General features: G+C 52.8%; 1 protein-coding gene across 1 annotated transcript in view; it reads right to left on the minus strand.

Annotated features, from left to right (window-relative positions):
• LOC103720506 (beta-glucuronosyltransferase GlcAT14A-like) overlaps positions 1 to 24,507 on the minus strand; it is a 40,144-nt gene extending 15,637 nt beyond the window's left edge. The window contains exon 1 of the mRNA XM_008810229.5: positions 23,872 to 24,507. Within this exon, the coding sequence (XP_008808451.1) occupies positions 23,872 to 24,400 (529 nt within the window). The 5' untranslated portion in view covers positions 24,401 to 24,507. The remainder of the gene's footprint in view (positions 1 to 23,871) is intronic.
• Positions 24,508 to 26,226: the final 1,719 nt, after the last annotated feature.

The raw sequence follows: 26,226 nt of genomic DNA on the forward strand, positions 1-26,226 counted from the left end.
TTGTTGGTTAGATTAGCCACCACTGTCTCATGGCCTTAATTTAATCCCAACTTATTTAATAGTTTGCCTTCAGTTAAGTGGTCGGCCATCGCTTGGAAAATTTAGTAGGCATTTGGCGCTATGCATATGGCATTTAAAACTAAACGAAGATTACGGGCATCGCCATCTCTGTTTTTCTGAAGCAACTACTCCATAGAATGACGATCCCATTCAAGGTTTAATCGCTGCTCTGTAAACAAAGAATTTGTGATGGCAGAATTGCCACAGCATGGAGTGAACAGTGAAATGAGGCTAAATAATGCAGTCATGGCAATGCATAGGATGCAACGAGCCATCAATCCATTCTGTCAAAATCCATGGCATAAATTTTCCCTTTCGTGTTGCTTTGACTGCCGACTCATAGTTGGCCACATGATTCAAATAAAATATCGGATGAAACCAACTTGATGGTTTACGCATGCTGCCCTCGAGGAAAAAAAAGAAGATAGAGTATATATGTAACTGTTGCTGGAAATTGGACCCGGGGGCGCCCGCGAATCGAGGAGGAGGAGCTCTGGCGAACACTAGCGGACGGCGATCCGTCGGCGAGCGGCGTCCTCCGGGGGACTTGCAAGAAGCCGGTGGCCGGGCTTTTCCGGCGCCGGCCCTCCGATGCCTAAGTCAGAGGGGGGCTTAATTTTGGAGAAGAGAGAGGGACTGTATGTGAAGTCCGAAAAATCCCCTTGGGAGGAAGAAGCCTCCTTTCTTTTAGAGAGAGAAGCTCCCCTTTTATAGGGAGAGTGGCAGGGTTACCTGTGATGTGACTGGGCGAATTAATAGGTTACCGTCACGATTGGATGTGGGCGTGGAAGTAATGAGTTGCCGTGGATGGCCCGTTCCCATCATGGGAGGAGATGGCGTGCAGCCAGAGCTTGCTTGAGGCGCGCAGTGCAGTACATTCTTAGGAATGATGAGGCGTTGACAGTCGTAGCAGAGTATGGTTCCTGATTAATATGTCGTGGCGTGGCCGGCAAGTAAAACATGGTACGGTAAGGCTGCTGCAGGGTATGGCCGCAGCATATAGACGACGAGGTCGGCCTTCTGAGGTCAGCTCAGCCTTCTGGTCTCGTCCTGCTGGTCTTAGCCTTATCATAAATTAATAGCTTATTCATAGCACTTATCATTATTTTAATTCACATATTTTTGTAAATTCAACTAAAAATTGAATTATCTTCATCTTTGCATTATTAAAAATAATTTGATTTTTGCTTGATTATATTGGTCCATCTAATGTATGCAGGTCGAATCAAATTCATCTAGGATGACCCCTGAACCCAAATCACACGCACCCTATGAATCAGGTCCTCTTAGATTATGATTCAGCCTCTCAAACCCACTCTTCAGCTTGTGTGCACGCCGTTCACAGAGCCACATCTAAACCTTTTTATCCACCCAGCCATCCCAAGTTCATGCATTCCAACATCTTACATAGCCAAGATCCTCCACGTTCCAATGCCTCCCCATCGTATCTTCATCACGAGTTCATCTACCCAACGTCCTCCCAGATTTCTTCTTCGAACGCCATCCCGTGCATCATCCAATCCAACCGGATCCCAGACTTCTTCCCAACGTCTGCTATCATCCCGATTAACCCCAGCTCCTTCATTCTGTTTTCTTCCCAGTGTCTATATCTCCACGGGATAAAATCAAATCCCACAGACTTCCCAGCTTCAGCCGAGATCCCAACTTATCTCCCCTGTTTCATGTTCAATCCGTTCGTAATCATCCCGTTAATCCATGCGCTCCCAGCCGTATCCCATTCCGAATCACGGCTCTTCACTCCTTCCCAGCCGAATCAACCAACCTTCTCCGGATTCCACGTCCACGAACAGATCCAGCGTCAACCTCCCGAGTCTATCCACAGCTCCAAGTCCAACAATTCCACATCATCCTCCCAGCCGCTGGGATCTTTCAACGCCCACGCAATGAAGAAGCGTCGGTCTCTTCCGGATCATGTCCAGTGTCAGCAAGAATCCAGCTGAATCCAACCCTCGGCAACCATCTCCTCTTCATCACCCACGGATTCTTCACATCCGCGGATCACACCCAGCCAGCTTCCGATCTTTTCTCTCTTCAAAACAGAACCAGCTAAATCCCAGCATTCAGCCGCGTCCAAGTTCCCTCCACGTCCACGTTTGATCCAAGCCAATCTATTCAACATCCTCATCTCCCACGAATCAAACCAACTTTCCTCCCAGCATCTAGATATTACGTTGCCAGACGCCTCCAATCCGCAACAAATCTTCTCCACGCCTCCCCTGTTTCCCAACATTCATCTAAAACCAAGCCTCACCCTCTTCTCCCGCGATACAGATCAAGCTTCCAGCACCTTCACTCCTAACGCCCGAGCTGCCGAATCCCATGAATCATTCCCTGTTTCACGCATCTTTATCTTCTTCAAATTCCCAGCATCCCGTTCGTGAACCATATCCTCCCCTGTTCCGAGTTCATCCCTTCTCCCACGATTCTCCCACGGATCATTATGCATCTAACGAACAAAGCCATCTCTTCCGAGCTTCACGGGCAACCTCCCAAGCTAACCCCACATATTTTCTTCGCATCAGGATCAGCCCCATCCATCCGCTTCCATCCTTATCCGTGAAGAAACAGGAGAAGAGAGAGAGAGGAGTTGCAGCCTATAAAAGGCCCAGGCGTGAACCGAGAAGGCCATTCCTCCTCTTCCCCACCAGGGGAGGGGACTGCTCCGATTCTTCCTTCTTCCTCATCGGGAGCTGAATCATCTATTCTTAGGTGACTTCCCATAGAGTGCATAAGAGGGAGAGAAGTTTGGTGTATTTTGGGAATCACTTCCCACATATAAAAAATAAGGACGATGTGCCGAGAGGAAGCTGACGGGAGGAAGGAGGGAAAGCCAATCATTATGAAGGCCTGCTGCTGTGCTGCTGCCGTCGTCCACCACTCCATGAAAGGCTGATCTCCTCACTAGGGCTGGATGCAACCCTAACAAAGGGACACGAGTTTTATATTTTTGATTTATATTCTTGGGGTTGTATGAACTTATTGTTTTTAATGGATATCTTCTTTTGAATCATATTTAATTTCTGTGATTTTAAGTATGATGTTCGTACAACTGTTCTTCATGATCACTAAGTAAATATAAGATAGTCCATGCCTAGGGAAGATGCGATGTGCTGCCACATTAGATTAGGGTAGACATTTCATGCCAACCGAAGATGGATTATGCCTAAATTACTTTTGTGAATTTTTATTTAAATGCTTATTAGGCTTGTAGCCAATTTGCATGTTAATCCAAGAATAAATTAAAATATAAATAACCCTTGTTCCGATGTTAGTGGTGAATTTCTTGCCCTAGGTACTCCCAAACTGATCATTTTAATTGCATTTCTTATTAAATTGCTTAGTTTAATAGTCTTCATAAATTCTCTTTTTCAAATATTTGTATTTTTAAAGAAAAACAACTATACCCCAATCTCTGTGGATCGATACCCGTAATCACTATCCTACCAGATACGTGCTATTGCGTGGTCTTTAAAGTTGACTATCAATTTTTAGCGCCGTTGCCGGGGATTGCTAGCATAGTTGTTTTTCTTTTTATAAAAAAAAAACTTTTAAAAAAAATATATATTCAAAATAAAATTAAAATATTTTCTATTTTTGTTACTTTTCTTATCTCCTTTCTCTGTCTTACTAATTTTTGATTTTTTCTTGATCAAAAATCGAAGAGGGCATCTGGGACAATCAAAAAGGGAACTGCTGGAAAAAGAATGCTGTAGAGGTTTGCCTAAAAAAATATATATATAAAAAAAATTGCTGGGAAAATTCTGTTTGGTAACCTCTAAACCTTTCTTATTTAAATTAATTCCCTTTTATGGTGATTGTTTGATTTTAAATTCAGCAAAAGTGTGAATGCATGCTTGATACACATACACCAATTAATCCGCACATAGTAAGGGCAATCACCCCAACAAGTTAAGAACTGGATTTCATCACCAGATTCTTGCCCAAATTAGGTGAATCAATTCTCACATAGCTATCATGTTAATTAAAATCAATTAGACGTTGGCCCCTAGGGACATTCGAGCTCAATAGGACGAAGATCACCGAAAGTTGAACCAATTTCGCTCTGTGGCTCAGTTGATGTCTAGGCAAGCTTTGTCCCTTTAAGGGAGACAGTTCATCTGTTCGAGGCAAGTGGTTTTTAAGTGGGACCTTTGCGAACGCATCGTGACCCCCCCACTTACCTGGGAGCTTACCTGGTCAACTAAGTTTATTAGACCGGATTGGAGGCTTAGGTGCCCTCTTCAAACCAGTTAGGAGCTGTCTAGTGATTTTAGGGCAAATACAAGGATTTGATATGTTTTTCTTTTAGTGCATGCTTGACTGTACGTGATTGATCCGAAAAGTATTGGTGCATGCTAGGGTGTCGTTCCAAATCTCCTGAACTATTACCTTTTGACCCTGAAATAGAACGGATCCTTAGGAATATTCGAGCTGAGATCAGAACATTAGAATCAACTATACCCGGTATGATTTGATAAAGATGTGCTCCGTTTGGCTGAAGACGTTAAACTTAGCGCTTGTTGGGAGGCAACCCAATTTTCGTAGGTTATTTTTGCATTTTTTTTAATTGCATTAACAGGATCCCTCATATTATTGATGCAGTTACGGTAAAATGCTTCTATCCTCCATTTGCATCATATTTTCGTCCAAACTAAAATAAAAAAATAAATAAAAATAATATTATTAAAAAATAAAAAAAAAAATAATTAAAAAAAAATATTGAGGACAATGTCTGATCTAGGTTGGGGGGTACAGGATTCGAATTTTTGAAGAAATTTTTTGCATTTTCACATTTTTAAGTGAATTTCAAAAAAAAAAAGAAGTGAATTTCAAAAAAAAAAAGTGAATTTCAAAAAAAAAAAACCTAATTTCTATGCCCTAGTGCTGAAATGATAATCACACAAAGTATATAAAATCTAAAAAGCCCAATGATTGGTCAGGAATAAGTCAATTTGAGTTCTTTTCATTAAAAATTCTTTTAGCGAGTTGTAAGACAATTTTTACTTTGAAATTTCACAACACGTATGGCCTGCACTTCTAAGGGTTAGGTTTAACATGATGTTGTTAAGTCTGGTAGCAACCTTGAGTCCTGATGAATCATACCTATCTAATTCGCTATTAAAAAAAAGAAGAAAAAAAAAGTGAATTTAGTCAGGTACATCGAAAAGGGCTACCTATTGTCAAAGGTCAGCGGGCTTGCAATGATGAATCCGAGCATAGGTCCGTAGGGGAGTCTTGATGCCTAACACCTTATGCCATCTGGTGTGGGAATGTTGACTGAATGTTCGTTACATGGAGGAATCATTTCAAGAGTAAAAGTGCGTAATAAATATAAAATTAAAAAAAATAAAAAAAATAAAAAAAATAAAAAAAATAAAAAAAGAGAAAAAGAGAAAATAATATTGACCTTGAAAAAGACGATAGTGTGAAAGCCGTCGTTGTAAAAATTCGAGTATACTGGAATATTACAGATAAAGCCCATGAGGTATTAAAGTAAACATCCACAACTCTCGAAATCCTGCAAGATAGGATGATTTTGAATCAGTGAATAGGTATTATCTGACCAATTCTTGGAAACTACTAGTTTTAGCAGTATTTTGGAGAATCTAAAGCCTTAGCTTGTGTATGGCCCAGATATCACCGAGCACCTAAGTATAAATTAGCCTTACAACTCTCTAACAGGAACTTAATGACTTCAACTTAAGTTGCATATTGACCTAGGATTTGGGCTGACTTAGTAATTAAAACTTTGTGTGCTTTTGAAATTCTTGGCATTAATGCATTTTGAAATTAGATTTTATAAAACAAAAAAAAAATAAATTCTTTCGACAGCAGTTTGTGGGTATCTGCGCCGGAAACCCTCACGAGACAAAACTCGTCTACTAGGGCCACCTAGGGGTTTAAAGCCTTATTGCATACGGTAAATGCAATCGCGATTCCTGCGAAAGTGAGTTAGTTTTTTTATTATTTTGCTTGAGGACTAGCAAAATGTAGGTTGGGGGGTGTGATAAGTGCTAAATAATGCATAAATTAATAGCTTATTCATAGCACTTATCATTATTTTAATTCACATATTTTTGTAAATTCAACTAAAAATTGAATTATCTTCATCTTTGCATTATTAAAAATAATTTGATTTTTGCTTGATTATATTGGTCCATCTAATGTATGCAGGTCGAATCAAATTCATCTAGGATGACCCCTGAACCCAAATCACACGCACCCTATGAATCAGGTCCTCTTAGATTATGATTCAGCCTCTCAAACCCACTCTTCAGCTTGTGTGCACGCCGTTCACAGAGCCACATCTAAACCTTTTTATCCACCCAGCCATCCCAAGTTCATGCATTCCAACATCTTACATAGCCAAGATCCTCCACGTTCCAATGCCTCCCCATCGTATCTTCATCACGAGTTCATCTACCCAACGTCCTCCCAGATTTCTTCTTCGAACGCCATCCCGTGCATCATCCAATCCAACCGGATCCCAGACTTCTTCCCAACGTCTGCTATCATCCCGATTAACCCCAGCTCCTTCATTCTGTTTTCTTCCCAGTGTCTATATCTCCACGGGATAAAATCAAATCCCACAGACTTCCCAGCTTCAGCCGAGATCCCAACTTATCTCCCCTGTTTCATGTTCAATCCGTTCGTAATCATCCCGTTAATCCATGCGCTCCCAGCCGTATCCCATTCCGAATCACGGCTCTTCACTCCTTCCCAGCCGAATCAACCAACCTTCTCCGGATTCCACGTCCACGAACAGATCCAGCGTCAACCTCCCGAGTCTATCCACAGCTCCAAGTCCAACAATTCCACATCATCCTCCCAGCCGCTGGGATCTTTCAACGCCCACGCAATGAAGAAGCGTCGGTCTCTTCCGGATCATGTCCAGTGTCAGCAAGAATCCAGCTGAATCCAACCCTCGGCAACCATCTCCTCTTCATCACCCACGGATTCTTCACATCCGCGGATCACACCCAGCCAGCTTCCGATCTTTTCTCTCTTCAAAACAGAACCAGCTAAATCCCAGCATTCAGCCGCGTCCAAGTTCCCTCCACGTCCACGTTTGATCCAAGCCAATCTATTCAACATCCTCATCTCCCACGAATCAAACCAACTTTCCTCCCAGCATCTAGATATTACGTTGCCAGACGCCTCCAATCCGCAACAAATCTTCTCCACGCCTCCCCTGTTTCCCAACATTCATCTAAAACCAAGCCTCACCCTCTTCTCCCGCGATACAGATCAAGCTTCCAGCACCTTCACTCCTAATGCCCGAGCTGCCGAATCCCATGAATCATTCCCTGTTTCACGCATCTTTATCTTCTTCAAATTCCCAGCATCCCGTTCGTGAACCATATCCTCCCCTGTTCCGAGTTCATCCCTTCTCCCACGATTCTCCCACGGATCATTATGCATCTAACGAACAAAGCCATCTCTTCCGAGCTTCACGGGCAACCTCCCAAGCTAACCCCACATATTTTCTTCGCATCAGGATCAGCCCCATCCATCCGCTTCCATCCTTATCCGTGAAGAAACAGGAGAAGAGAGAGAGAGGAGTTGCAGCCTATAAAAGGCCCAGGCGTGAACCGAGAAGGCCATTCCTCCTCTTCCCCACCAGGGGAGGGGACTGCTCCGATTCTTCCTTCTTCCTCATCGGGAGCTGAATCATCTATTCTTAGGTGACTTCCCATAGAGTGCATAAGAGGGAGAGAAGTTTGGTGTATTTTGGGAATCACTTCCCACATATAAAAAATAAGGACGATGTGCCGAGAGGAAGCTGACGGGAGGAAGGAGGGAAAGCCAATCATTATGAAGGCCTGCTGCTGTGCTGCTGCCGTCATCCACCACTCCATGAAAGGCTGATCTCCTCACTAGGGCTGGATGCAACCCTAACAAAGGGACACGGGTTTTATATTTTTTATTTATATTCTTGGGGTTGTATGAACTTATTGTTTTTAATGGATATCTTCTTTTGAATCATATTTAATTTCTGTGATTTTAAGTATGATGTTCGTACAACTGTTCTTCATGATCACTAAGTAAATATAAGATAGTCCATGCCTAGGGAAGATGCGATGTGCTGCCACATTAGATTAGGGTAGACATTTCATGCCAACCGAAGACGGATTATGCCTAAATTACTTTTGTGAATTTTTATTTAAATGCTTATTAGGCTTGTAGCCAATTTGCATGTTAATCCAAGAATAAATTAAAGTATAAATAACCCTTGTTCCGATGTTAGTGGTGAATTTCTTGCCCTAGGTACTCCCAAACTGATCATTTTAATTGCATTTCTTATTAAATTGCTTAGTTTAATAGTCTTCATAAATTCTCTTTTTCAAATATTTGTATTTTTAAAGAAAAACAACTATACCCCAATCTCTGTGGATCGATACCCGTAATCACTATCCTACCAGATACGTGCTATTGCGTGGTCTTTAAAGTTGACTGTTGCTGGGGGTCCAAACCGAGAACGATTGGCACAGCGGTGTGAACGGGGTTCCCTTTGAGTTGCTTTGGTTGCGCTCCGCCCTCCGCCGTGAAACCTGCAAGCAAGCCTCGCACCACCACCAGGGTAGTGGGGGCCCTCCGACGATCAAGTCAGGGGAGATCGAAGGAGAAGGAGAAGGAGAGGTAGCAAGTAAGATAATACTCTGGAAAATCTTTCTTCCTCTCCCCTTTTTCCCCCCCCAGCCCCATATATATCAGGCTGGGGGGTTTTTCTGGGGATTGGTCATCGTGTGGCACGATGGGGTTGCCACTGACGCGGCCGTTACAGGGCGTCGTGGGGTAGCGCTGGGTACGGCCATGGCAGGGCGTAGTGGAGCTCCGCTTTGTACGGCTGTTACAGAGGATCGTGGGGCAGCGCCGGATTCAGCCGTTGCAGGAAGTAGTGGAGTAGGGGGCCGCGGCGTGCCTCAGGGGAACAGTCTGTTGTTGTCAAGAGATTGCCGACCCGAGGTCGGATTGCTGGATCAAGGGACAACCGACTCGGGGTCGGACTGCGGAGCCGAAGATATCCGACCCGAGGTCGGATTGCTGGATCAAGGGGCAGCCGACTCGGGGTCGGGCTGCGGAGCCGAAGATGTCCGACCCGAGGTCGGATTGCTGGATCAAGGGGCAGCCGACTCGGGGTCGGGCTGCGGAGCTGAAGATATCCGACCCGAGGTCGGATTGCTGGATCAAGGGGCAGCCGTAGTCTTCCTGGGCGCGCGTGCCGGTCACGTGGGGCATGGTGGCTAAGTTCCCCCGTAACAGTAACACCCCACTTTCGAGCCTAAAACCAGGAGGGGAACGGGTGAAGGGAGTAACGCTTCGAGATTGCCGCCATTCCTCGGAAAGGCGCGCGCACTCCGAGCTCCCCGCCTTCTTTATGGCGTATGGCGGTTGTCGCTGATCTGGCAGTCTGCGGATTTCGGCGGACATCCTTCCTTAATGGCGTCGATTCGCCTTTGGGGCGCGAACGATCCTTCGGCAGCCAGGCGTCCTCTGGCGTCACCGAGGCGTCACCCGCCTTTTCGCCTATTTAACCGGGGGCCCTCCCCGTCCGCCTTTCTTTCCACAGGCATCCTCGAGTTTCTCCCTTGTGCTGCTGCCGTTGTTGTCGGACTGTTCGTTCGCTCCTCTTTTGATGCTCTTGGAGCCGTTCTTCCTTCCCTTCCGGTGAGTTGCCCCATTCTTCAATTTAGGGCTCTCCGTACTTTCTCCTTTTGTATTAGTGTACCCCAGTCGTTCCGGTCCCTTCTCCCCTCTTGACCCCATCCTGACCGTAGATTCTCTGGCCGTTAGGGATGGACGAAGTAAGAGCGGACCGCATTCAGTCGGAGCTGGTCCCCGAAGACTTAGATAGGTTCGTGGCCCGGTACCACCTTCCCGAAGCCTGCAACATTACGCTCCCGGGGCCTGAGGAGAGGATGTCCCATCCTCCTCCAGGGAAGGTCGCCATCAATGAGGACATCCTTCGGGCTGGGTTCCGCTTTCCCCCCTCGGACTTAGTCGTGCAGGTGCTTCGAGGTTTAAGAGTGGCGCCGACGCAACTGGTGCCGAACTCATGGCGTACCCTGACGGCCTTCCAGGTTCTCTGCCGCATGCACGAGGTTCCCGCCACCCTGAATGTCTTTTGGGAATGCTACGGCCTGAACGACCACCCCCAGGACAGAGGGTGGTGGTGCTTTGCGGCGCGGCGAGGGTGCGGCCTCGTCAAGGAGGCTCCTTCCTCCATTCATGGCTGGAAGGAGCGTTTCTTTTTCATCGACGTAGATCCCTCTTGGGGAATTGGGACAACCTGGGAGACGCCGATGAAGTCTCCGATCGGCCTATCGAGGTTGTCAAGGGAGGAGTCCGATGGCGTCGCCGTTTTGAAGGGGTTGGTTGCCGAGGGCCGGCTCCCCCCGGTGGCTCGCCTTATTTCCGAGGATGCCTTGGTGAACGTCGGTCTGAGCTCGGTCCCCGCCGACCGTGAGCCCGCCATCACTCCTTCTTTTTAGCTCTTTTCTCCTCTTTCGTTTCTTCTTTCCATCAGTTTCTCAGTTTCTAACCATCTCGTTCTTTTTGCAGAAATCGACGACGTCATGCAGTCGGACAGGGGAATGGCTGTTAGTAGGGCGTCCCTACTGGAAGCGGTCCGGAGGAAGAAACGGACTCCTCCGAGCGGGGTCCCACCGGCGAAGAAGCCCCGCCAGCAGGCGACTCCGACGCCGACAGACGGGTCCGGGCCCACCGATCAGGGGGACGCCGCGGGCTCGGACCGACAGTTGACGCCGTATCAGCCCTCCGGTGATGAGACTACCGCTTTTCCGGAGGTGTCATCCGGGCGCGCCCGTGGTCGGTCCCCAGCCCGGCCTTCGACTCGGTCGGCCTTGGATGATACGAGAAGGAGGGGCGCGCCGAGGCCCCGGCCGAGCGGGACCCTATCGATTTCTGGCGCGGCCCCCGCCCCGAGCACGGTCGGCATGACTCTCCCTCAAGCAATGGGTAAGGGTAAGGCCGCAGAACCACCGTCCGGCTCCGGGGCGAAGTCGGGGTCGGCCTTCACTTTCGCCGGCGCCCGAAACCTCATCGAGACGGTGCTGCTGGAGGGTGACCGTAGGCAGGTCCGGCAGATGAGGATCCCTGAAGTCGGAGCTGCCAGCTGCGTCTGTCTCATGTCGGTGAGTGTTCTTTTGGTCGCTTTCGTCATTTATAGGCTCTATTGATCCCCGTCTGACGCTCTCATTTTTTCTGTCTCTTAGCTCGCCCAGTCCATGATCCGTCTGGAGGAGAGCCACGAGGAACAGGCGAGGCTCCTGGCGAAGGCCGAGAGCCGACTGAAAGCTGTAGAGGGAGGCCAGGCTGCGGCGGGGAGGACGACCAGGGACCTCGAGACGAGGCTCCAGGTGGTCGAAGAGCGGGCACTCGGCTTCGCCGCCCTCGAGAGGCAACTGTTGGAGGCTCAGGAGCAACTCAAGGTTGCCTCGGGTCTCGAAAGCGAGATCAGGAAGGCGGAGGAGCGAGCCGAAAAGCAGTCCCGGAAGGCTGCTGACTTCCGGAAAAGGTGGGAGAAGGCCCAGCAGTCGGCCGACAACGCCCGCAACCGAACCCGATCTCTTGAAGCCAAGATGGCCGAATTGGAGTCGGCCTTGGAGGGGACTCGTGCGAGCAACCGGGAGCTTCACTCGCGCCAGGAGGAGGCTGAGGCTGCTCGCGTCGCTGCCGAGGCGAAGCACACGGAGGCTCGGGCCGATCTGCTGAGGGTCTCCTCCGAGGCGGACGACCGGATTGTGGCGAAGGTCATGGAAGCGAAAGCTCAGATTACGGAGCGAGCGGAGGCGGCGCTGGCCGAGAAGAGCGCAGAAATCGGGCGTCAGGCGGTACAGCCCAATCGTCAGTCCGCCGAGTTCATCCGTGACATGTCGGATGCGGAGTCCGACTCCTTTGCCTTAGGCTTCGATGAAGGCCTGGCAAGGGTGTCCACTAAATACCCCGGAATTGACCTGAGTGGGGTCTCCCTCCTCGACTCCCCTCCGATGCCATTACCTGCCGGTTCTCCAACCGTCTCCCTACCCTTCGCGGACGTGCTCGCCGTTCCCGATCCAGGGATTCCTCCAAGCTGACCCTCTGTACTTTTTTCTTTGTTCTTTTCTTTGTATGTTGGCGTTTTGCCATGTTGTATGGGTCTCGGCCCTGATGCAACGAAAGTTAATGCAAACAAAATGTTTCCCCATTTCACTTTCGTCCTTCCTCTTTTTAACTCTTGGTAGCGTCTCGCCGACTTCTGGCTCTTGAAGTTCCTCCGGCACTAGGCCAGGCATCCGAGGGTTAGGCCTCAGGAAATTCTTCCGGCGCTAGGCCAGGCATCCGAGGGTTAGGCCTCAGAAAATTCTTCCGGCGCTAGGCCAGGCATCCGAGGGTTAGGCCTTAGGAAATTCTTCCGGCACTAGGCCAGGCATCCGAGGGTTAGGCCTCAGGAAATTCTTCCGGCGCTAGGCCAGGCATCCGAGGGTTAGGCCTCAGGAAATTCTTCCGGCACTAGGCCAGGCGTCCGAGGGTTAGGCCTCAGGAAATTCTTCTGGCGCTAGGCCAGGCATCCGAGGGTTAGGCCTCAGGAAATTCTTCCGGCGCTAGGCCAGGCATCCGAGGGTTAGGCCTCAGGAAATTCTTCCGGCACTAGGCCAGGCATCCGAGGGTTAGGCCTCAGGAAATTCTTCCGGCGCTAGGCCAGGCATCCGAGGGTTAGGCCTCAGGAAATTCTTCCGGCACTAGGCCAGGCATCCGAGGGTTAAGCCTCAGGAAATTCTTCCGGCACTAGGCCAGGCATCCGAGGGTTAGGCCTCAGGAAATTCCGCTCATTGGTCGGCCAAGGCTAGCACAAGCCGAGGCGACCGGTCGGGGCTTCAGGCTAGTCTGCTCCCGGGATGATCATCGGGTTAGCCTGGCATCCGAGGGCCGAGCCTCGGAGAATTCCGCTCGTTGGTCGGCCAAGGCTGGCGCAAGCCGAGGCGACCGGTCGGGGCTTCAAGCTAGTCTGCTCCCGGGATGATCATCGGGTTAGCCTGGCATCCGAGGGCCGAGCCTCGGAGAATTCCGCTCGTTGGTCGGCCAAGGCTGGCGCAAGCCGAGGCGACCGGTCGGGGCTTCAGGCTAGTCTGCTCCCGGGATGATCATCGGGTTAGCCTGGCATCCGAGGGCCGAGCCTCGGGGAATTCCGCTCGTTGGTCGACCAAGGCTGGCGCAAGCCGAGGCGACCGGTCGGGGCTTCAGGCTAGTCTGCTCCCGGGATGATCATCGGGTTAGCCTGGCATCCGAGGGCCGAGCCTCGGGAAATTCCGCTCGTTGGTCGGCCAAGGCTGGCGCCAGCCGAGGCGACCGGTCGGAGCTTCAGGCTAGTCTGCTCCCGGGATGATCATCGGGTTAGCCTGGCATCCGAGGGCCGAGCCTCGGGGAATTCCGCTCGTTGGTCGGCCAAGGCTGGCGCAAGCCGAGGCGACCGGTCGGGGCTTCAGGCTAGTCTGCTCCCGGAATGATCATCGGGTTAGCCTGGCATCCGAGGGCCGAGCCTCGGGGAATTCCGCTCGTTGGTCGGCCAAGGCTGGCGCAAGCCGAGGCGACCGGTCGGGGCTTCAGGCTAGTCTGCTCTCGGGATGATCATCGGGTTAGCCTGGCATCCGAGGGCCGAGCCTCGGGGAATTCCGCTCGTTGGTCGGCCAAGGCTGGCGCAAGCTGAGGCGACCGGTCGGGGCTTCAGGCTAGTCTGCTCCCGGGATGATCATCGGGTTAGCCTGGCATCCGAGGGCCGAGCCTCGGGGAATTCCGCTCGTTGGTCACGCGCCTATCACCTGCCGCTCGACGGGGTTTCTCCGTGGCCAGCTGCGATCGTATTTCTCCTCCTCTCGAAGCGTCGCCTGGGGAACACCAGAAGGCTATTAAATGCTAATTGAGGCGTTACCTGGGAAATCGGATCAGCCAGTTGCTGCTTGCGAGGAGTGCCAGTTAAGCGGCCGCGATACGCGCGTTCTTCGAGGCGGATGCGGCCTGGGCGCGTGCGGAGATACGTGGGCCGTGGGATACACGCCGCCCGAAGTGTCCTGCATGAAGAATGCAATTAAGGAGAACGACGCTTAGAAGGTCGTGGGAGGATACGCCTCGAGAGCCGGAACGGCTCCGGATTCGATGCGCCCGCATTTATTGAAGCCACCCGCATCGGAACGACCGGGGGGCCACAGTTTGGCTATAAATATAAGTGCAGGTGCGGTGGAGCCTGCCAAGCCGGAGCTGTTCAAGTTGCCATAGATCGTGGACCTCCTCTCGGGTGCGTGGCTGGGCAACCCCTGCCGGAGGAACGGGAGGCGCGCCCCTCGCGACTTCCGCCAACTAGCCGTTTCATCTGGGATCAACAAGGAGATTCTCCCCGGCGGAACTCCGCTCTAGGCGTTTCATCCGGGATCACATCCCCCCTCTTCTCAGTCCCACCTCCCGATTGAGCTCTGCGCTAGACGCTTCATCCGGGATCGCGCCCCCTCGCGCTCTTCTCCCTTGTATTCCTTTCCTCCCCTTCTCCTGGGGAGGACCGGAATATCCCTTGGAGGTGGCGTTCCTCTAGAAGCAGTGCGAACTTCTTCTTCGTCCGCGCCGGCTCTTCGTCTTTTGCGTGAGGCATCGATGGCGCCTCCGGGGGAAAGCACCCACGCCCGGTGGGATTGCAGCTGCTTCGGATGGAGGGTTCGGGATCCCAGATCTTCAGCTTAACGGAGTCCCCACCTCTTCCTTACTTTCTTTACTCCCCAATTCCCCTCTGGGAATTCTTTGTAATCACACGAATACGCCATTGTAACCAGGAATTATTGAGATGAAAAGGACTATACATTTTTGAACTGTCTTTCTGGCTTTATCTTTCTACTGGTAATACACCCGTAGGTTAGCGGAATTCCAGCTCCTTGGAATTTCTCGACCATCTAGGGCCTCCAACTGGTAGGAGCCAGGTCGGTTTACCCAGCGAACCCTATACGGGCCTTCCCAATTTGGCGCCAGCTTTCCACCTTCCGCGGGTTGAGATGCTTTGGCTCGCCTTAGCACCAGATCTCCGATTCTGAAAAGTTTTGGTCGGATCTTGGAGTTATAATATCGGGCCACCCTCCGCTGATACATCGCCATCCGAACCTGCGCCATTTTCCTCGCTTCTTCCAAGAGGTCCAGGTTTCCTCGGAGTTGCTCCGAATTGGCCTCGGGTCGGTGCGTAGCCACCCGGGGCGAGGGAAGTCCGAGCTCCACGGGGACAACCGCTTCCGTGCCATAGGTTAGGCTGAAAGGCGTCTCCCCGGTAGGGGTCCGATGCGTGGTCCGATACGCCCAAAGGACGTTCTCGAGTTCTTCGACCCAAGCTTGCCCCGTCCGACCGATTCGCGCCTTAATTCCTTGGAGGATTGTCCGATTTGTCACCTCGGCCTCACCGTTGGTTTGGGGATGCGACACAGATGTGAACCGATGCTCGATCCCGAATTCCTCGCAGAAGTCACGGAAATGCTTGTTGTCGAACTGTCGACCATTATCCGAGATGAGGACCCGGGGTACCCCAAATCGGACAATGATGTTTTTCTTCACGAACTTCCGGACTTGCACCTCCGTGATAGTGGCCAGCGGCTCTGCCTCCACCCACTTGGTGAAGTAGTCGATTGCAACAATCAAGAATTTCCGCTGGGCGGAAGCGACGGGGAATGGTCCGAGGATATCCATTCCCCACTGTGCGAAGGGCCAGGGTGTGGTGATTGGTGCCAAGAGGACAGAAGGGACTCTCTGGACGTTGGCGTGGCGCTGGCAGGCGTCGCATTTCCGTACGTGATCCTTTGAGTCCTCCAACAAGGTAGGCCAATAATAGCCTTGCCTCATGATCTTGTGCGCCAAGGACCTAGCCCCCGAGTGCGATCCGCAGACGCCCTCATGGACTTCGCCGAGGACGTAGGCCACCTCCGAGGGGCGGAGGCACCTTAAGAGGGGGCGGTAAACGAGGTCCGATACAGCCTCCCTTCATAGAGTACGTAGTGGGCGGACTTCCTGACAAGTCGCCGAGCTTGATCTTCGTCTTCAGGGAGGATCCCTTCGGCGAGGTAGGCGACGAGCGGGTCCATCCAAGACGGCTCCGAATCAATCGCCATCACCGCTCCAGTCTCGCCGACGCTCGGGGCATCCAGGGTCTCCAGGTAGATTGCCCTCGACAAGTTGTGCGCCTCTGCGCCCACCAAGCGGGACAACCTGTCGGCCCTGGCATTTTCGCTTCTGGGGACTTGCTGGATGTCGACACTGCCGAGGTCGGGAATGAGTGCTTGCACCTTCCGGACGTAGTTCTGCATGGTCGGGCTCCGGGCCTCGAACTCCCCACGGACCTGCCCGACCACCAGCTGGGAGTCGGTGAAGACCTTCAAACGCCGGATGCCGAGCTCCCCGGTGAGTTTGAGTCCTGCGACTAGGGCCTCGTATTCCGCCTCGTTGTTGGTAACTGGAAATCCAAACCTCAAGGCATACTCGGCTATCACTCCATCAGGACTGGTAAGGACCAGCCCGGCCCCTCCACCCTCGGGGTTCGACGACCCATCGATGTGAAGCGTCCAAGTCGGGAGGTCGAGGCTGGGCGTTTCCGGCAGTCTAGGTTCCGCCTCCTGCACCGTGCACTCAGCGAGGAAGTCCGCAAGCACCTGGGCCTTGATGGCGGGTCGGGGCTGGTAGCGGATGTCGAACTCACCGAGTTCTACTGCCCACTTCACCAGCCGTCCCGCATTCTCGGGGTTGCCGAGGATCTGTCGTAACGGTTGATCAGTTAAGAGGGTGACAGAATGGGCCTGGAAATAGGGGCGGAGCCTCCTGGTCGCGGTCAGCAGCGCGAAGGCGATCTTTTCAGCCTTCGTATACCGCGTCTCGGCGTCCCGTAGGACCCGGCTGATGTAGTACACAGGCTTTTGGAGCTTTGCCTCTTCCCGAACCAGCACCGCACTGACCGCGGTTGGGGAGACCGCCAGATAGAGGTAGAGCATCCCCCCTTCTTGCGGCTTGGACAGTAGGGGAGGAGACGCCAGGTATTCCTTGAGCTGGTCGAATGCTGCTTGACATTCGACCGTCCAGAGGAAGTCTTTTGGGCGTTTTAACACCTTGAAGAATGGTTGGCAGCGTTCGGCCGATTTTGCCACAAATCGTCCGAGCGCGGCGACCCTTCCAGCGAGCTCCTGAACTTTCTTTACTTTGGTCGGAGGGGACATACCTTGGATGGCCTTGATTTTGTCCGAGTTGGCTTCGATACCCCGCTGGTTGACAATGAAACCAAGGAACCTCCCGGCCGCTGGGTTCAGCTTCATGCAAAACTTCCGTAAGGTGGTGAAAGTCTCCTCCAGATCCACGATGTGCTGGTCTGCCTGGCGGCTCTTCACCAGCATATCGTCCACGTACACCTCCATGTTCCGGCCGATTTGCTCTTTGAAGATTTTGTTGACGAGGCGCTGGTAAGTGGCGCCAGCGTTCTTCAGACCGAAGGGCATTACCTTGTAGCAGTACAGCCCCCGGTCTGTTATAAAGGCAGTTTTCTCCTCGTCCTGTGGGGCCATCATTATCTGGTTGTAACCGGAGAAGGCGTCCATGAAAGACAGCAGCTGATATCCGGAAGTCGCGTCGACCAGTTGGTCTATCCGCGGAAGCGGGAAGCTATCCTTAGGGCACGCCTTGTTCAGGTCGGTATAGTCGACGCACATCCTCCACTTCCCGCTCGCCTTCCGGACAAGTACAACATTTGCCAGCCACTCGGGGTAACTCACCTCCCTTATGAATCCTGCCTCCAAGAGTTTGTCTACCTCCTGGTCGACCACCCGGATCCGATCCGGGGCACAGTGTCTCTTCTTCTGCTTCACTGGCCGGTGGGTCGGGTCGACATTGAGGGCGTGAGAAATGACCTCCGGGTCGATCCCAGGTACATCGGCCGCCGACCAGGCAAATACATCGGCATTGGCTCGGAGGAATTCCACCAACCGGGCCCGAGCTCCCGGGTCGAGATTGGCGCCGACCCGGACCACTCGGTCCCGGCGGCCTTCCTCGAGGGGAACTTCGACCACACCCTCGGCCGGCTCCCCCTGCCGCAAGGCCACCTCATCTCTGGCATCAAGGGACTCGACGCTTAGGGCTTCTGCGGTCTTCTTCCCTTTGAGGGTCGCTAGGAAACATTGCCGTGCGGTCGGTTGGTCGCCTCGGACCTCCCCAATCCCGACCGCCGTGGGGAACCGCATGAGCAAGTGGTACGTAGAGACCACCGCGCGAAGGGCGTTCAGTCCGGATCGTCCGAGGATAGCGTTGTAGTCCGAGGGAACACGGACGACCAAGAACCCGAGTCGCACCGTGGCTTCTGCGGGTGCGACGCCCGCAGTCACAGGCAGCTCAACGACACCTTCCGCCGGGACAGCATCACCGGTGAATCCTATGAGGGGGGTGGATATTTTGTGCAACAATTGTCTGGACAAGCCCATCTTTTGGAAGGCCTCGTAAAACAAGATATCAGCTGAGCTTCCACTATCCACAAGAACACGCCTTACATCATAGTTTGCCATAGTGAGGGAGATCACCATGGCGTCATCGTGGGGGGTCTGAACCCCCTTTACATCCTCATCACAAAAGGTGATTACATTGCCGACCCTCTGCCTCTTTGCGACGGCCGCCTCCGACGCCTCCGCCGAGCCCCCTGCGCTCCTCACGGGCCGGGGGCAGCCCCCAGTGATAGTGTGGATCACGCCCGCAACGGGTCGATTCTGCTCCCGAGGCTCCGGAGGGGCCGGGTCGGCCGGACGCGGGTCTGCGGGGGGACGTCGGTCGCTCACATATCGACCGAGACGCCCCCGGCGGATGAGAGCCTCGATCTCGTCCCGAAGCTGGAAGCAGTCCTCCGTGTCGTGGCCGTGGTCTCGATGGTACTCACAGTACGCCCGGGAGGGCCTCTTCCCAGGGATCCTCCGCATCTGTCTCGGGGCCGGGAGGTCCTCCCGCCCCTTGATCTCCATAAGGATCTGGGCCCGGGGAGTCAGGAGAGGGGTGTACCGGTGAAAACGTCGGGGCGGAGAATGAGGGCGTGGGGCGCCGTGGTTCTTCGCTGGCGACGGGCTTCTGCGCCGACGCTGAGGCGTCGGGCTCCTCCTCTGGCGTGCCTCTTTCCGCCTTTTCTTCCCAAGCTTTTGAGGGATCTCGGCGGCCTCCTTGCTCCGGTGGGCGGCCGCCTCCTCGGCGTCCGCATACTGGTTTGCCCGGGACAACAGCTCTGGGAAGCTCCGCGGCAGGCGTTTGTCCAGGGAGAAGGTGAGTCTGCCCTTCCGGAAGCCACGCTTCAGGGCTGAAAGAGCTACCTCCTGACTCAGGTTCCGGACCTCCAGCGTAGCCCTGTTGAAGCGGGTAAGATAATCCCGCAGGCTTTCTCCCTCGTTTTGCCGGACATCAAAGAGGGAGTCGGAGACCAGTCGCCGCCGGCTACTGACGGCGAAATGAGTGATGAAGAGGCGAGTGAACTGGTCGAAGGACCGGATTGAGTCAGCCTCCAGCCCGGCGAACCATGCCCTCGCCGGGCCACGGAGGGTTGCCGGGAAAGCCTTGCCGAGAAGGGGATCTGATGCTCCGTGGAGGAGCATAAGGGTCCTGAAACTCTCGACGTGATCCCGCGGGTCCGCTGCCCCGTCATAGGGCTCGATCGCCGGCATTTTGAACCCCGGCGGATTCGGGGTCCGCAGGATCCTCGAGGCGAGCGCCGGCTGGGAGGAGATCTCTAAGTCAGCGAAGGGATCTTTGGAATGGTCCTTCAGGACCTGGAGTTGTCGGTGGAGATCGTCCACCCGCCGGTCCAGGGAGCGCGACCGGTGGGTGGGAGACAAGGAGCGGCGAGAGGGGGACCGACTGGAGCGCGGGTTCCTCGAGGACTGGGAGGTCTGGGAACGCGCCCGGGCCCGCCTCTCGTACCCCGCGCAGCTCCGGTGGAAAGGTCTCGGCAGAATGGGGCGTGCTCGAGAATCCTCCTCGCGCCGGCGCTCCTTCCCATGAGAGAGGAAGGAGCGCGGGTTGAGGAGGACAGGCGAACGCTCAGGCAGCAGCGGCTCCTGAGCCCGCTGCGGCGCCCGGGACATCGCTCCCTGCAGATTCTGCACCGCCTCCGCGAGGGTGCAAACCTGCTGGGCTAGCTGGTCGAACTGGGCGGCTTCGACCGTCTGAATGGGCGGTGGGGCGGTGGAGTGTTGCTGAGAGTGTGTTGGAGATGCAGCGGCCTCCCGGCCAGAGGCGCGAGAGGCCCCGCGACCGGAAGCATTGGAAGCTCCACGACCACCTCGCCGTGCCATTACGATCGCTCGGAGGTTCGGGCCCTCCTTCTAGCGCCAACTGTTGCTGGGGGTCCAAACCGAGAACGATTGGCACAGCGGTGTGAACGGGGTTCCCTTTGAGTTGCTTTGGTTGCGCTCCGCCCTCCGCCGTGAAACCTGCAAGCAAGCCTCGCACCACCACCAGGGTAGTGGGGGCCCTCCGACGATCAAGTCAGGGGAGATCGAAGGAGAAGGAGAAGGAGAGGTAGCAGGTAAGATAATACTCTGGAAAATCTTTCTTCCTCTCCCCTTTTTCTCCCCCCAGCCCCATATATATCAGGCTGGGGGGTTTTTCTGGGGATTGGTCATCGTGTGGCACGATGGGGTTGCCACTGACGCGGCCGTTACAGGGCGTCGTGGGGCAGCGCTGGGTACGGCCATGGCAGGGCGTAGTAGAGCTCCGCTTTGTACGGCTGTTACAGAGGATCGTGGGGCAGCGCCGGATTCGGCCGTTGCAGGAAGTAGTGGAGCAGGGGGCCGCGGCGTGCCTCAGGGGAACAGTCTGTTGTTGTCAAGAGATTGCCGACCCGAGGTCGGATTGCTGGATCAAGGGACAACCGACTCGGGGTCGGACTGCGGAGCCGAAGATATCCGACCCGAGGTCGGATTGCTGGATCAAGGGGCAGCCGACTCGGGGTCGGGCTGCGGAGCCGAAGATGTCCGACCCGAGGTCGGATTGCTGGATCAAGGGGCAGCCGACTCGGGGTCGGGCTGCGGAGCTGAAGATATCCGACCCGCGGTCGGATTGCTGGATCAAGGGGCAGCCGTAGTCTTCCTGGGCGCGCGTGCCGGTCACGTGGGGCATGGTGGCTAAGTTCCCCCGTAACATTGACTATCATACCTTTTGGAGATATTTTGATGGCTTCCGAGCTCCAAAGTCCCTCAGGACTTGGCTCAGCACCGGCCTTCTTTGGCTCGATTTTCTGAGAGGTGTTCTGCGCTCGGGCTTCTGAGCTCGACGGCCTGCTGAGCTTGGCCTTCTGTGCTCGGCGGCCTTCTGAGCTCGGCATTCTGACCTCGGCAGCCTGCATGAGCTCGGCCTGGATGAGCTCGGCGGCCTTCTGAGCTTAGCAGCCTGCATGAGCTCGGTCTGCATGAGCTCGGCCTGTATGAGCTCGGCGGGGGCTTCCGTGATGGCGACGCTCTGAAGGGGAGCAACGTCGCGGGCGCTATCCTAAGGACTTACGCCCATGAGGAGGGAGTACATGCTGGTTTCTTGCTTGCTACCGGAAGACAGAAGACTTGGAAAGACAATGGGATTTAATGGGGCTGTACCCTTTGTCACAGAGGCTTACAATCCCATTTTAAAGCTCCATAACTCTCCTTCTCCAGACCTCAGCTTTTATTTCTCTTTCCCCCCAACTCGTTGACGTGAGACTTAGACTACTACTTCTCACTAGTTGCCCCCACATACGTCGTTGCAGCGGGAGCCATGCCTGATTCGAGATGGCTCGGGAGTCGGGAGAAAGTTTCTTCCTCTGCTTAACATGATCCCGTGGAGGCGGCACAGGAGGGGCCTCCACTTGTTGCAGGCTTTGGGCTGCAATGGGTAGCGCTTGGACTTGCTGCACTAGCGCATCGAAGTGCTCGAGTTGGACTTGTGGAACTTGATCCACCGGAGATCTTGGTGGTGAATCTGGACTGAGCGTTTGGGACTTGGAGCATGATGCTGAGAGGCGTTAAAGACTCTTCTGCTCCTTAGTTTCATGGCTGCAACTCGGGCCCTTCCTCTAGCGCAAACTGTTGCTGGAAATTGGACCCGGGGGCGGCCGCGAACCGAGGAGGAGGAGCTCCGGCGAACACTGGCGGACGGCGATCCGTCGGCGAGCGGTGTCCTCCGGGGGACCTGCAAGAAGCCGGTGGCCGGGTTTTTCCGGCGCCGGCCCTCCGATGCCTAAGTCAGAGGGGGCTTAATTTTGGAGAAGAGAGAGGGACTGTATGTGAAGTCCGAAAAATCCCCTTGGGAGGAAGAAGCCTCCTTTCTTTTAGAGGGAGAAGCTCCCCTTTTATAGGGAGAGTGGCAGGGTTACCTGTGATGTGACTGGGCGAATTAATAGGTTACCGTCACGATTGGATGTGGGCGTTGAAGTAATGAGTTGCCGTGGATGGCCCATTCCCATCATGGGAGGAGATGGCGTGCAGCCAGAGCTTGCTTGAGGCGCGCAGTGCAGTACATTCTTGGGAATGATGAGGCGTTGACAGTCGTAGCAGAGTATGGTTCCTGATTAATATGTCGTGGCGTGGCCGGCAAGTAAAACATGGTGCCGTAAGGCTGCTGCAGGGCATGGCCGCAGCATATAGACGACGAGGTCGGCCTTCTGAGGTCAGCTCAGCCTTCTGGTCTCGTCCTGCTGGTCTTAGCCTTCTGTGCTCAGCCTTCTGTGCGGCCTGCTGTGCTCGGCCTTCTGGTCTCGGCCTGCTATGCTCGGCCTTCTGTGCTCGGCCTTCTGGTCTCGGCCTGCTGTGCTCGGCCTTCTGTGCTCGGCCTTCTGGTCTCGGCCTGCTGTGCTCGGCCTTCTGTGCTCGGACTGCTGTGCTCGGCCTTCTGTGCTCGGACTGCTGTGCTCGGCCTGCTGTGCTCGGCCTTCTGTGCTCGGCTCGGCCTATGAGCTCGAGCACTTGGATGAGCTCGAGAGCGGAAGAGTCCGATCACTTGGATGAGCTCGAGAGCGGAAGAGCCCGAGCACTTGGATGAGCTCGAGAGCGGAAGAGCCCGATCACTTGGTTGAGCTCGAGAGCGGAAGAGCCCGATCACTTAGATGAGCTTGCATAAGCTCGGCCTTCTGTGCTCGGCCTTCTGGTCTCGGCTGCTGTGCTCGGCCTTCTGTGCTCGGCCTGCTGTGCTCGGCTCGGCCTATGAGCTCGAGCACTTAGATGAGCTCGAGAGAGGAAGAGCCCGAGCATTTAGATGAGCTTGAGAGCGGAAGAGCCCGATCACTTAGATGAGCTCGGGAGCGGAAGAGCCCGAGCACTTAGATGAACTTGCATAAGCTCGGCCTGGATGAGCTCGATCTTGCTGACGGATTTGGGTGCTATAATTGCATTTGTGGGGTGGTCCATTTTTCCACCAACAGTAACAATTCAGAATCTCATCCAAAATAGCTAACCAGAAGGTATTATTTGAGTTCCTTGATCTTGTATAAGTATTCAAGATCTACCCAACAAATAACCGATGTGGCTAAACACACGCTCACTCGGATCCTCACATATTCTTTCTGTTCAAGCTCTGACGTCCTTGTTAGACTAAGGGTTCAAATCTATTCAAATCTATTCGAACTCAGGACCTCTGCTCTGATACCATATTGAAATCATCACTTATCCTAAAAGCTTAAGCCGATAGGATGAGGTAGATTTATTTATATATTTTAGATTTTCTTACATAAATAACCAAAATTCCATGAAAAGAAAGCGGAGAGAGAGAGAGAGAGAGAGACTCGGATCATACCATCCTGGGTGACGAGAGGGTAATCGGAGGCATGGAGATTGATGAACCAGTCCCAATTAGGGCCGAGGCGGAGGAGGATGGCTGCGGCGTGGAGGGTGGCGGCGAGGGCGGAGGAGCCGCGGGGGTTGGCGAAGTCGGACTTTCCGATGACGTGGACATTGCCGGCGGATCGGAATGCCGGAACGGCGCGGACGGCGCGGGCGAGGCGGTCGCGCTGGGCCTGGGGGGCGGCGCCGTCGAGGTGGAGGAGGTAGAGGTTCCTTGGGTGGTAGGTGGCGCGGAGGAGGCGGAGGAGGCGGTCGGCGTCGCCGACGGTGCCCGAGAGGAGGTAGGCGAAGGAGGGGGTGGGCGGTGAGGAGGAGATGAGAGCGGCGGCGGAGGATCGGAGCGGGGCGGCGGAGGAGGAGGAGGAGGAGGAGGAGGGCGGGGAGGAGAATGGGAGGACAAGGAAGAGGAAGAGGAGGGCGACGAAGACGGTGACGAGAATGCAGGAGAGGCGACGGGACAGCGGAGGAGGAGCCGACTGCATTATTGTTGTTACTATGCCCCCCTCTTTCTCCTTTTTTGTTCGCGATCGTTGCTTGTCCAGCCGGTGAAGCTGTGAGTAAACGTGATAGGCAAATCACAGCCGTCCATCTTTCTCGTTTCAGGTGGGAGATTATAAAGAAATATATTCAGGTAGTTGAGAGGGTGTTTTGTGTGGGTGCACCCGTTAAACAAATTTGACTCCAGGGCTGCCGCATGGTCCAGTGTCTCTTTCTTGAAATATTGGTTGGTGCATTTTGAGGTCATCATCATTTCTCGGGGTTCTTTGAAAAATCCACTATGATTGGGCTAGAGAAAGATTAAAAAAAAAAAAATCTCAATCGGTGTGTTTTTCTCTCGCATAGACTGTCCATTGCATAAATCCAATAGAAAATGCAGCCCAATGCTACTTGTTTGAAAAATCTAGTAGAATTGAACTAAATTTTCTACCAAAATTTGACCTGTTGGCCTGCCCGGCCGATATTATTTTAAAAATGTCTATTCAAATAGGCCATCCTTTTCATGAATTCAATGGAAAATGCAGCTCAATGCTCCTTGTTTGAAAAATACAACAAAATTGAACTGAATTTTCTACAAGAATTTGACCTTTTTAGGCGCTGTGGAGGTAAGAGATTGACATGAGCATAGTCGAATAGACTATCTACTCCATGAATCCTATTGAAAATCCACCCACAAAAGCGAAGAAGACTTCCACAACTTATATTTGCCCCAGTTGAGTATAAGATCAGCCCAAATACATTCAAACATCCCAATCTCATTCTAAATATGAAATATGCATGCAATAACTGATTGAAATGATACATGAAACCGGTAGTTCATACCAATTGAAACAATTAACCCCCTCTTCAAGATTGATGAGGAAGAATGCATGCAGTAATTGACGCTAAAAGTTTTCCAGACACAAATAGTGTTGCCATACAAGGTTGCCGTCGCTCAGAAAGGTACAGTTAATGGAAGAGTGGACCAAGCCAAGGCAACCACAAGTTCAGCAGAAGTCATATTTTTTTTTTCTTTTTTTTTTGGTAGCCAGCAGAAGTCATATTTAAAAATGTCATCTGTCAGGCTTGCATCAGGGAGTAATTGTTGGTTGGATTAGCCACCACTGTCTCATGGCCTTAATTTAATCCCAACTTATTTAATAGATTGCCTTCAGTTAAGTGGTCGGCCATCGCTTGGAAAATTTAGTAGGCATTTGGCGCTATGCATATGGCATTTAAAACTAAACGAAGATTACGGGCATCGCCATCTCTGTTTTTCTGAAGCAACTACTCCATAGAATGGCGATCCCGTTCAAGGTTTAATCGCTGCTCTGTAAACAAAGAATTTGTGATGGCAGAATTGCCACAGCATGGAGTGAACAGTGAAATGAGGCTAAATAATGCAGTCATGGCAATGCATAGGATGCAACGAGCCATCAATCCATTCTGTCAAAATCCATGGCATAAATTTTCCCTTTCGTGTTGCTTTGACTGCCGACTCATAGTTGGCCACATGATTCAAATAAAATATCGGATGAAACCAACTTGATGGTTTACGCATGCTGCCCTCGAGAAAAAAAAGAAGATAGAGTATATATGTAACAATTCAGAATCTCATCTAAAATGGCTAGCCAGAAGGTATTATTTGAGTTCCTTGATCCTGTATAAGTATTCAAGATCTACCCAACAAATAACCGATGTGGGACTAAACACACGCTTGCTCGGATCCTCACATACTCTTTCCGTTCAAACTCTGACGTCCTTGTTAGACTAAGGGTTCAAATCTATTCAAATGTAATCACAAACACCACGATCGGCCCGTGGTCAGTCC

The sequence above is a fragment of the Phoenix dactylifera genome, chromosome 3, assembly GCF_051530095.1.
Source record: "Phoenix dactylifera cultivar Ajwa chromosome 3, Ajwa_hap1_PhDact_Kaust_v1.1, whole genome shotgun sequence".
Classification (NCBI taxonomy): domain Eukaryota; kingdom Viridiplantae; phylum Streptophyta; class Magnoliopsida; order Arecales; family Arecaceae; genus Phoenix; species Phoenix dactylifera.